The 12,629-nt window shown below is 36.9% G+C and overlaps 1 protein-coding gene across 2 annotated transcripts in view; it reads left to right on the plus strand.

The window, feature by feature from the left end:
* LOC135468526 (myoferlin-like) overlaps nt 1-12,629 on the plus strand; it is a 59,408-nt gene that overhangs the window by 7,615 nt on the left and 39,164 nt on the right. For both annotated transcript variants that reach the window (XM_064746824.1, XM_064746825.1), the window contains exons 5-12: nt 6,487-6,681; nt 6,948-6,998; nt 7,755-7,901; nt 8,206-8,249; nt 8,821-8,903; nt 9,345-9,448; nt 9,972-10,040; nt 10,984-11,027. In XM_064746824.1, the coding sequence (XP_064602894.1) occupies nt 6,487-6,681; nt 6,948-6,998; nt 7,755-7,901; nt 8,206-8,249; nt 8,821-8,903; nt 9,345-9,448; nt 9,972-10,040; nt 10,984-11,027 (737 nt within the window). The remainder of the gene's footprint in view (nt 1-6,486; nt 6,682-6,947; nt 6,999-7,754; nt 7,902-8,205; nt 8,250-8,820; nt 8,904-9,344; nt 9,449-9,971; nt 10,041-10,983; nt 11,028-12,629) is intronic.

Below are 12,629 nucleotides of genomic sequence, written 5' to 3' on the forward strand. Positions count from 1 at the left end.
GTAAGGAGAGGTATTGTAAGGGAGGAATCAGTTGCTGTGGTTAGCAGTGTCAGTGGCGGTGTCCAGTTTGGTTAAAGTTTTTGGCCAATCATAGGGTTGGACTGGCCACCCATAATATACAGAGAGCCAATCATTAGTAGTGATTTGCATATCAAAGATCAAGGAAGTCTTTTACCTCATAGCTCAATATTTTGTTCAGCTATTCACAAGGTTGCAATTGCCTTCCATAGTACATGGATTACCAAATGCAGTTCGCCATTTGCATATCAAAGATCTCTGTGGTAAAGTTGTGCACTCACTTCCCCCAAGTTTGTTTCCACCACAGTGATTTACAACTTCATAACATAGGAAGTCAATGCTCTGTAATCCTTACGCACACAATAAACAGTCATAGTTGTGACAGTATAATAATTTTTGGTCTTTTTTGTTTATTTAATGACAAGATCTGTATAATTTTACCTTGGACATTGGATGATTAGCGATAAGGCATTTTGTCAAGTACTAGTGGATAGCAGTGACATTTCAATAACACTTTTCATTCTTGCTGTCTGGAACTCTCCCTTAAAGTCGAAAAAGAAAAGAGAAAGTGATCTACATTGATTGAATACTCACCAATGTGATATCATTATTGGAATAACACTTCATGTACAGATGTACAAATAATTATATAGTAGTTGCATGTAATTATGGTAAAGGCTATTTAATCACAGTGCCTTACATCACAGTTTGAATGGTACATGCACCTGATACAGTGTATCTGTACCTGACTACCTGGCTGCCCTTTACTATAAGTCATCTGCATACATTAATATGTCAGTTGACATTTAAGTGACATGGTTAATATGGTTATCGTGACATGTAGGATTTGTGGAAGTTTTGTTGCTTTTTTTGTATTTTTTATTGAGTTTATCATAGCTTCTGAACAATATTTGTCTTGTCTCTAATTAACAGAAAATTCTCAGTATAGTTGGGATGCTCTACACTTTCACAAGGCTAAAATTGCATAACTTAAACTCAACCATCCTTTAGCATGTATGCCATCTTTCTAACTTACAATGAAGTGGCCAGAGATAGAATGCTGAACAATGACACAGCTGTGACTTGGAGTGTAGAGTTCTACATTGTGCTAGATAGATCTGATTAGCATCAAAAAGAGCCATCGGAACATCTCATGCGGAGAATATATGCATGCCAAGCGGGTGGGGAACAACTGTTCCATTACAGTGGAGACAATCCAACCTTCTTGTTGCTTTGTCAGATCCAAGAAAATGATGGTAGTTTGATGCAGTAGATTTCTTGTCACAGTTCTGTATTAGGCGGTAGGTTGATATAACTTCCTGTGAAAGTTTCCTGGAAGGAGAGTGTTAGAAGTTAGTTCTTCATGGCACCTAGTTTCGTTGGCAATCTTTAAGCAGCCTGAGGCTAGAAGTGCTAGATGGTTTCTTATTGACAGCTGGATACAAATATTTACCTGCCTGGTGACACAAGGTACAGTTTGGTAAATAAGGTTCAGCAGATGACCATCACAAAACAAATATATATTCAACAGTGGGGTGCCACTGTTGTGGCTGTTTTTTCGTTAATGCAAGCTGTCTTGTAAATAAATGTTTATGTACATGTGTTGCATGCTTCTGATTGGACTTGGTGTATAGAAGGAGAAATGTACCTACACTGAAGTATTTGGAAATGAAGACCCAGATTGCAAGGTGTGTTGTACCAGAGCTTCCAAAGTGCCTCACTCCAGTTTGGAGTGACTGTGATATTTTTCATTGAGAGCTTTTATGTGCATGCAGGCATTCAGCCTCCAGTTTTGAAGTCTGCAGGATAAAAAAGAAGAGACCAGTGGTGGTTCACGGAAAAGGGAAATTCCGCTGAATTGTTTCTAAAGATCGGGATTTGAATCGTGCATCATTTAGGCACTTGTTGTGTGTTCAGACATTGACAAGTGATCAAATTCAACTCTGTTGTTCACATAGTTGTCAATTTGCTAGAAATTTGATATTTTGACAATCTGGGTGACCCTGTATCACCGCCATTTTCCTGGATTCCTCTCTTTGCCTATTTGGAAGGAAAGCTGTTGAATTGCAGGAGAGTTTTCCGAGAATATTCAGTGAGTTTGGTGAATGGCTGTATTGTTTCCGTGGGAGAATTCACTTGCTTTGGACACAGTGCAGATATAATGCTGGCTGTGTGCTAGCTCCACCTTAGTCATCAGGTATTGTGTGTGCAGAGATCAGGATGGTGGTGTCTGTGATGTAGAATAAGTTGAGTGTAATTGAAAGTAAGATGGGTGAAGAAGATCAGAAGACCGAGGAACCTGAGGCAGAAGAGCCTCCCAAAAAGCAGCCTGCCTCTGACCATACTCCCAAGAAAGGAGGAAAGAATAGAGATAAATTTGATAAGAACAAAGTTACCAATTTTCAGGTAAGAGTGAGGGATGTATTTGTATACATTTAAGGTTGACCAGCAGTATGAAATGCTACTTTTAAATTGTAGGTTAAACATTTGGAAATACATGTATGTTAGTTCTCATCTTTCTTTTAATTGTGGTTAATGAGTTTGAAACAATGATGCCATTTTTTTTTTATTTGTATATTAAAGTTATAAAATGTAAGCATAGGACAATGTGGATTTATGATGATAAAAATGAGTCACACTTTGTTATCCATGTATTCAAGTGAGTTTGCTTATTCTGGTGTGAAATCATGTCTGATTTTCTCTAGTCTGGAATAAATCTGATCATTTAGATTTATCATGTCAAAAAAAAAAAACGGGGTCACACTGAATGAAAAGTGGGTTTTTAGGAGTAAGCGGTGGTTAGGTGAGACCTCAGAAAATGGCTAGTGGGAAGTTTCCGAGTTAAAGCGGCATAAGCTAGTTAATGACCTTGCGTTGAAACAGATTTTAATTTTGTAAAATTATTTGGAAAGCCCAGGAGAAATCTTACGCAAGTTTTAAAATCCATTTGTAGGTAATTTTTAAATCCTGGCCCTAATTAAATACAATTGACAACTTTGGCATACTCTTAAGCTGAAAACGTCGACTTCATTTACGATCACTCATCATTTCTGCTGACAAGGAAATGTTTTTCACGGTTGTGACATAACCTACATACTGCATGCTGTATTAGACAAGGTTCCTTCTTTTTTGTTTCACACCTCAAAAACTAATCGGGGCCTCCGTGGCTCAGTCGGTTAGCGTGCTAGCGCAGCGTAATGACCCAGGAGTCTCTCACCAATGCGGTCGCTGTGAGTTCAAGTCCAGCTCATGCTGGCTTCCTCTCCGGCCGTAAGTGGGAAGGTCTGCCAGCAACCTGCGGATGGTCGTGGGTTTTCCCCGGGCTCTGCCCGTTTTCCACCCACCATAATGCTGGCCGCCGTCGTATAAGTGAAATATTCTTGAGTACGGCGTAAAACACCAATCAAAAAAAAAAAATCAAAAACTAATCTCGTGTTGCATCATAGTTACTGTTGTGTAACAAGGGAGGTAATTAAGACCAGGCCTATTGAAAGCACTGATCAGAGCACAGGTATAGAGCAGAGTGACTCTCATTATAACTACCAAGGGTTTCTTTCACACTCCTTCCAAAATGCTGAGGATTAAATATCTCAGTGCAATAAAACATGCACAGGCAACTGGGAATTAAACTATAAAGGCAACCTTTGTATTAGGCTTGGTAAAAAGTGCCAAAATGTTGGATTTTTATGTGTACCTTCTGATAAGATCCAGATTCAAAGATTTAAAAAAGTGTTTTGTATTAAAGATATTATTAAATGCCCAAACAGTTTTGGATTATTTCAAATCTGACAATGTTCATATGTAGATTAATACATGGTGTTGCTGAACCCAACATAGTTGTGCCTGTGGTTTTAGAAATACAGCTGTACATGTTAATATAGAATTTTGCACTCTGTATACATAGTTTATTTATTGACAGTGTATCACCTTATCTCTTAAAGTTTAATTGGAAAAAAAAAGGTAAAATGTCTCAGAGGAAAATTAAAATGAATCGAATCAGTTAATTCAGAGAGGGTTGATGGTACTGTCTGCAAAATGATTATCTTCACTTTTAATAGCATGAAAATATAAATATCCATAGATGCTACCACTCCTAGTGATAGGATTGATAGGTGTTTATATGTTGAGTTAAAAATATGCCTCTGGCTATGTGACTTTGGAAAATGTGTAGGTGTCTTGTGTCCCATGATGTCACCTGTGTAATTGTTCAGGATGGTTGTGACGCAGTTCATGTGTGTAGGGTACGTCATTGCAGACATACCGTAACATTCAGTTAACATTCATCAGGAGTGTTAAATTCATTCAGCAAACATGCATTCATAATAAGACTTCCATGTGCTTGAAAGAACATCTAACTGTTGAGTTTTTTGCATTCGTTTATTTGGTAATAACCTGTTTTTACAGGATTTCTCAGGGAGCATGTTTCCCAGCTTGGAAAAGTGTTCAATATTTAGCACACTTCTGGTATATGTAGATATGGCTGTGTTCTGAAACTGTAGACATATTGACTAGCACATTGACAACAAGGGCTTGTTCATGAGGTAGGTCTGAACTGTTCTCTGAAACAGCTGTGCACAGGTACACAATGACACTTTCCGCATTACTACACAGACCTGCAGTGCTATTGTTGTGCTCCCTGCACTAGCTCTTTATGTGGGCTATATGGAAGTATGCGGTGTAGTCTCACTAAATACAACTGCATCTGTAGACCATCCTAACTTGGAGCTTCAGGGATAATATATACGCTTTCTCTCCAATACAGAATAGGCAAATGACTCAGTGTCAATATTTACCACATCTATTTGCTTTAGTACCAGTATTTTAAATTGGCTCATGTCATCTTGCTGTGCTGCATTTAGCATATTCTGATGTTTTTTATTTAATATTTGCATGTCTGCATATCGCTGTCAAGGCTTTGTGTGTGTATGCATATGGTGATTTTATAACATTATTAGAGCTCAGAGTTATTTATTTACAGTACACACACATATTTATTGATTTATTTATTTATTTGATTGGTGTTTTACGCCATACTCAAGAATATTTCACTTATATGACGACAACCAGCATTATTGTGGGAGGAAACCGGGCCTTAAACCAGGGGAAACCCACGACCATGCACAGGTTGCTGTCAGGCTCCCACATACGGCTCAAGAGGAACATATTTATTGAGGATAATCTCCCCGAAAACAGTAAAAGATATGAAATAACTTTGCCACTTTGATAGTTGATCTACAGCTACAGATATCTGTGACTGCACAATGTAATCAGAATATACGTATGGTCATGTTATTTATTGCTTCCATCCTTCAAGCTTAGGTTTCCATGCAGTAATTTAACTCGACATTATCTGATTTTGATGAAACTTTGTGCATGTATTCACTTTGGGGAACCCCAAACCAAAGTTAAGAACCACCCTGAATCTTGCATAAGTTTTGCATATTTAACGAGTTCAAAGATTTTCATTGATCATTGCTTTCTGTGCCCAAACAGCTCCAAATGATGTCTCCAAATATTGATTTTGATAAAATTTTGTCTGCAGATATAATTTTGGCCTGTCCTTAAATAAGTTTGGGATATTTAGTGTATGATTTTTTTCTCTGAATTTCATTTGGACTTTTGTACATGTATTTTTTTTTTACACTGACAATTCAGTTAAATATCGACACAAATGAAATATTTTAAGCCAAGAACATTGACATTTTGAACCCAAAATTGCACATTTCCAGAGACATATAGCATTAACAACCAGATTCAAATAATGTGTGGTATGAAAAATTAATATACTATTTTCTTTCTGAATATGCAGAACAAACCGTCTCAAATTCTACACTAAGTGAAGATGTTTAAAAGCATAGTATAATGCTTGTGTGCACCTGTTACATATACTTTACTCATTAGCCAAATGCTGTGGTACACAAATTACAAAAAACTTTTTTTTTGTTTGTATTTTGTAATTAAGGTATAAAAATTACATGGGCGTATATAGACTTATCACTGGGAATGGTCAAACTGTAGTATCCCCTGTGGTATCTGATGCTGAGAACTGTATGTTCATACAACTGTTCCTAGTGTACCTGAAGCAGATAACCTGTGGAGGAGACAGCTGTGACCCAGGTAAATCCTAACTCAGGCTCAGGTTAGGATTTAACACGTACTGTACAAGCTGAATCCATCATGGCTGTATAGCCGGGCACTAAAACAACAACATAGTCAGCAGGATTACCCGAAAAGCAACCATGACCAGGGTGGTTGAAAACTCCAGTGGCGTTAACCCATTTCAGGTGAAATGTTTTGTAGGTTTTCTCCCCGCCAGAGCTGAATTTTAATTTACATGATTGTAGCTTTGTACATTGTACACTATTGATTGTGCGAGTCAGTAATAATGGATGTTACATTTTAAATGGTTAAATATTAAGATGGTGGCATGAGATTTAATATCTAAACATTTACAAATTCTTGTTACAGATCCGTATCCGAGTTCTGGAAGCACGGCAGCTTCAAGGGGCCAATATTCAGCCTGTTTCCAGGGTAACAGTTTGGAATCAGACTAAACAGACGAGGATCAAGAAGTCGACAAACAGCCCGTTCTGGAATGAAGTGTTCTTCTTCAATTTCAACACCTCACCTGCAGAACTCTTTGATGAGCTCATTGAGTTCCAGGTATGACTTTGCAATCTTTTTTAAATTTTTGTTTATGTGTACTGTATTTAAATCATATAGCTGTGTTCAGAAAGATGGGAGACTGCATGATTGCAGGGTACTGATAGTAAAAGCTCCTGAGATATTTTGACGTTTTCCAATGTGCTGTTTCCATAGATGTGCTTATTTTTCATGTGCAAGCAGTAACTTGATGATAATGAAAGCTTAGAATCCAGCTGTAGACGTCATTGTGAGTTGTCTTATTATGTTGCACAACTGTTTTTTAGGTCTTCAACTCCAGGAGGCTGAGATCTGATGCATTGATAGGTTCATTTAAGGTAAAGATTTACATGCACTATTTATTTACCCTGACAATTTCCCTCCAAAAATGCATTTTTCGTGACAAGTAAAGCTCATAAGTTACTTTGGTGCACAAACTTAAATTTGTCTTGTTGGATATCATATAATTTTCCAAGCAAACCTCAAAACGCCTTAAGGGCCTTTGTGGCTTAGTTGGTTAGGGCGCTAGCGCAACGTAATGACCCAGGAGTGTCTCACCAATGCAGTTGCTGTGAATTGTCCAGCTGGCTTGAAATTATGTGATTGCATGTATACCCTATTTCTTGTAATTTTTGAGACACTTGGTCTGCTCCCTTTAGCCAATATATAATTAATTTTAGCAGGAATATCGAGTCTTTTTTTTCTAAGCAAGGTTAGACGATAAAATGAACAACATGCTCATATTTTTACTTTTCCAAACGGCTTCTAAAGAAATGTAATATTCTGCTTTCAACAGTACTAATACCTGTCCCAAATTTTAGAAGAAATAGGGTAGTCTGCAAAAACAGTATTTATGTATTGGTTCTAAGTCATGCGTGGTAAATGCAAACTGTTTTACATGTGCAAACATGTAAATACACGTGCAAATAGCGCATGCCAGAAAGAAATAAAAATAAACTGATATTAAATCCTGAAAATGAAAGGTGCTTTAATTCATAGTTATATAAATTTCTTTTCCCGTAAGTGTTTGTATTTTCAATTTATATAGCTAAATACTATACAGTGACGTTCGATGTTTTTCACTTGTCCCACAGTGTGATATTGGAATGGTGTATGATGAACAGCAACATTCGTTCATCAACAAGTGGTTGCTGCTCAGTGACCCAGAAGACAATATGGCCGGAGCTAAAGGTTACCTGAAGATCTGTGCCACAGTGCTGGGACCAGGTGATGAAGCACCGGTTAGTATGTGTAGAATGAAGTGTTGTGTTAATTTATGAAGTTTGTAGCAATAATCTATTCATTTTACTATTCTGTGTGTCATGAACAATAAGGTGATATGCAAATAGAGGATACACAAAATATGGGTTCAACCCCTATCTTGGACAGCAAATTTGTAAATTCCCTTAACAGTGCTCAGTGTTAAGTGTTAGCAGCAATGACATGAGTATGTTATTGAACAACAATCAAATACATAAATAATTAGCCTTCACCAGATATACAAGCCATATGTATAAGGTACTATATGTATATCTTGTCTTTCAGAGTATAAAACAAGCCACGCAGGATGACTCTGAAGATATTGAGTCGTAAGTAAAGCAAAGATATCTACATATATTAGACATTAGTAGATTGATACCTAACTGAATGTGCCGTCTGTGATTCTGAATTGTCCTAGAAACAGTAAAGGGTATATTTTTTTGTATTCCGTATTAGTTGTTATTGGTACTACATGTACAGTATTATAGTAGGTAATGCACGTGTATATGCGACACACATCAGAGTGACCACCATTGTACAGGTGAGAATTCTCTGAGCTGGGGTAAAACAATAAGTAAATAAATAAAATATGTGACATGTGTATGCTGAGCAACTACAATACAGAGTTGTGTAGAATTAACAGTTTGTCAAAATGATGTTTGCAGACTCGGCTATACAGAGTTAAGGTATTGAAGTATTTAAATCCAAACATGTATTCAAATAGTGGTGTACGATGTATCCATATAAGAATTGTGAGAAATTTTTAATTGAAAAAAATCAGTGTGAAATTTTGGGATTTTAACACTTTAGAGCGTAATAGTTAATCTGTATACACTGTAATAAGTACACATGCTTGGTACGTTGTGTGACATGAGATGTTATCTGTGTTGTGTGTTCCAGCAATTTGCTGCGTCCAGCAGGCGTCCAGCTTCGCCCAGCTACCTTTACCCTGAAGCTGTACAGAGCTGAGGACATTCCAAGAAGTAATGAGTCATGTTCTTAAATGCCTATCATAGTGATTGAGATATTTGAGGGAAGTGTAGAGTAAATAGTTGTAGTATTAGTTGTTTATCATTTATTAGGAGCTCCAAGAGAAATATTGTTTAGTCTGTTTTTATACTACCTTTTTGAAATTTATTTACTCTTATCACATATATACACAACATGGTTGTATATTTGTGGCACGGCCAATCCACTACAAACAGTATCTGATAGTGATTTGCTATAAAACCCTGTCAGAAATATGACAAATGTCAAATGGTCATTGGCTGTATATGACCAGAGGACAACTCCATGTATCACGTGGTTGTCTAATCTTGGTTTATTTAAAGTATCCAGTTAGCCTTACATTTCTTAATAATGCCATATATTAGTGATATATGGGAGGGCTATCGTGTAATCAAATACCTTTGTCACCTTTCCAGTGGACACTGCCTTCTTTGAAGGGATGAAAAAAGTATTGAGTATAGGAGAGGAGCAGAAGGAGCTGGTAGATCCATACTTTGTCTTCTCCTTTGCTGGCAAAGAGGTAGGTTCTGTGAACTGTATACATGGAATCTAACATTAATTTCCATGTGAAAAATAGAAAATGAAATTTTCTATAATATGTATGCTATATGTACTTTCATAATATTCACCTTAAATCAGGTAACAAAACATAAAGCTGTAGAATAAGTTTCTGTCACTTTTCCTATTCTCCTTGACTTTTTAAGTCCCCTCAGCTGTAATGGTGGAGGAGACCTATTTTCTGTGTATACCATTAATGTTTCATTATCTGATCAAACTTGATGTGCTTGTCCTGAAATGCGATCTGATGTCAGTGTACTGTGACTAGGTTGGGTGTCATGTCTGTGTCTACTGTACGCATGATGTTCCAGTGAGTTCATCTGCAGTAGTTCATCTGTACAGCTCTGTAAATTTTCAGCATTGAGACAGGGCTACAGTTGTGAAATTACTGAAATGATTTCAAGAATTAAACCTGAAAATTGAAACAGAAATAAATGGTGGTTTGCAGGTGATGATTTCAGTTGTGTTCTTCCATGTCTTTACAGGTGAGGTCTAAAATCATGTACGGTAATGATCATCCGGAGTGGAACCAGGAGTTACGCTTAGGCCTCAGGGTAAGACTTTCCTGTCACGTATTACAAGTTCTTGTCATGGGACATGTTGAAATGTGTTCAATAGGCTACAAATTACTGGTAGCCCTCAGGACCATAAGGGTTGATTGGATCCTTGTAATAACTTCGAGTATCTCAAACATTGGAATTTCCAGGTTTTTTCTCTTTTTTTTCCTTCTATTTATTAAACACTTGTTTTTAAGTAGGTAATACATTATACAAACAATAGGTTAGTCTGAATAATAACAAGTCTCCTGATAATACTGGTTGATAAAGCTGCTTTAACTTCTTACTCTCTTGGCTGTTTCACATGAATGGATTTTTAAATAAATTAAATATATGGGCTAGTTCTGAAGAATACTGAACAGAACTTGGTGTGCACATTGTGGTGTTAAAATTGGGATTGCTCGTCAACAGGGAATTATATATGCAGTGCAGTTTTAAATCAAGGGGGGCCTCTGTGGCTCAGTCGGTTAGCGCGCTAGCGTAGCGTAATGACCCAGAAGCCTCTCACCAATGCAGTCGCTGTAGGTTCAAGTCCAGCTTATGCTGGCTTCCTCTCCGGCCGTAAGTGGGAAGGTCTGCCAGCAACCTGCGGATGGTCGTGGGTTTCCCCCCGGCTCTGCCCGGTTTCCTCCCACCATAATGCTGGCCGCTGTCGTATAAGTGAAATATTCTTGAGTACGGCGTAAAACACGAATCAAATAAATAAATAAATAAATTTAAATCAAGGTTGTACATCACATGTGGGAAATTTTGTCAGTAACTTGCCAAAGGCTGGTAGTTTACCCCCAGGAACTCCAGTTTTCTCCACCCATAAAATCGATCACAAAGTGTATAAGTGAAAAGTTCTTGGGTATAGCATTAGTCAAATAAATAACTAAATAAATGTTTCTTTTAATATGTCTACACTGCAGCTAATAAATTTCATTTTTTTGTGTTCTAGTTTCCTTCAATGTGTGAACGGATTAAGTTCATAGTTAGAGATTGGTAAGTACATGTGCTGACATATCCTTTAAAACATTGTCTGATATGAAAGGTTATTTCATAAATGTGATTCTTTCAAGTTTTACTCTATACAGGTGAAATGACATTTTGATGTCACTCATCCATTGATAAGCTATGTCTTTAACAGCCCTTTAATTGTGTGAGATGCAGTGCTCAAGAATATGTGTCGGTCATCTACCATCTTTTCTGTGGGAGAATTGAGTTCAGATGCTAGTTGTATTACAAAGGTTACTTGTGATCGGCACCTCTTTAGACAGGTTTCTGTGTCAGGTTGTTAAGTTATCTGCAAATGGTGTCGTGTGAGGTGTTCTTGACATGATCTGCAAATAGTGTCGTGTCAGGTGTTCTTGACATGATCTGCAAATGGTGTTGTGTCAGGTGTTCTTGATCTGCAAATGGTGTCGTGTCCGGTGTTCTTGACATGATACATCCTTTAATAAACAAGATACCGTGAAGGTGTACTGAAACCTGCTTTAAGCTTACCTGGTTACTGTGCTTATCATTTATCCCTTTTACTCTGATTACAGTTTACCTCTTTACTCTGATTACAGTTTATCTGTTTACTCTTCTCATCCTAGCCCTTCTTGAAGTCAACATGTTTTTTTTTATTTGAATTTTTTGTGATATTTATTGTGGGTCTTGATTTGGGTTGTTGGTTTCCTTCACATTTAATTGTCTTGCACCAGGATAAGGTTTTCACATTTTGTAATAATATACAGTTTTCCTCAGACAGACTTTTGTTTTTTAATATATTTTGACATACTCACTTTTGAGCACAAAGTTTCATTAGCATGACAACAGTTTCTTGGTTTGGTTTGTGATGTCTTTCCAATGGCAAACATTCAACCATATCATCAGGTTATTTTAGTCTCTAATCTTACAAGGACCTTTTGTGTAAGGCTCTCATTTGTGGAAAATTCTCGAAAATCTGATATCAAAGTTCTGTATGATAATTTTGTACATTTTCCAGTTAATTGTCCCTGAGGTTCAGTCTCCATTTAAGTTACACACACAGAATGCTGGCTGTAATGTATGCCTTCCAATTAGCTTGTTTTATTTCTTGAAATGTGAAGGCTTTTCCAGAACAGCTGTATTTACCTTAAAAAAGCTTCTCCAAAAAGTGTGTTTTCAGAAATTTTTCAAAAAGGTAATAAATTTTAACTTGTGGTGCTGAAACTTATATTTTTCAAAATGATTCGATGTTAGGTAAGATATTATCCAACCTTGGAAACAAATCTCAAAATGCCTTTCTAAGATTAATACAAACTTGGAATGCTCTAAGAATACATTAAATTATTCTAATGTATACCTGAAAAGTCTTGAGAATGGTGTAAAAACACCAATCAAACAAGTAGATGAAAAATGCTTGTACTTCTTGTACATATAGTACAACACAACACCTCTGTGTGTTCACGCAGTCCTGTTCTGTGTTCACCAGTCTGGGGTTAGAGTTGTTCAGTTTATCATTTCTGAATGTTATTTTCTCATTGAAGGTTGACATCCATGTGTTTTGTATACCTCTTATCTTCAGGGATCGGATTATGGATGATGATAATGTCTGCTCTGGTTTTCTCGATACCACCA

The sequence above is a fragment of the Liolophura sinensis genome, chromosome 6, assembly GCF_032854445.1.
Source record: "Liolophura sinensis isolate JHLJ2023 chromosome 6, CUHK_Ljap_v2, whole genome shotgun sequence".
Classification (NCBI taxonomy): Eukaryota; Metazoa; Mollusca; class Polyplacophora; order Chitonida; family Chitonidae; genus Liolophura; species Liolophura sinensis.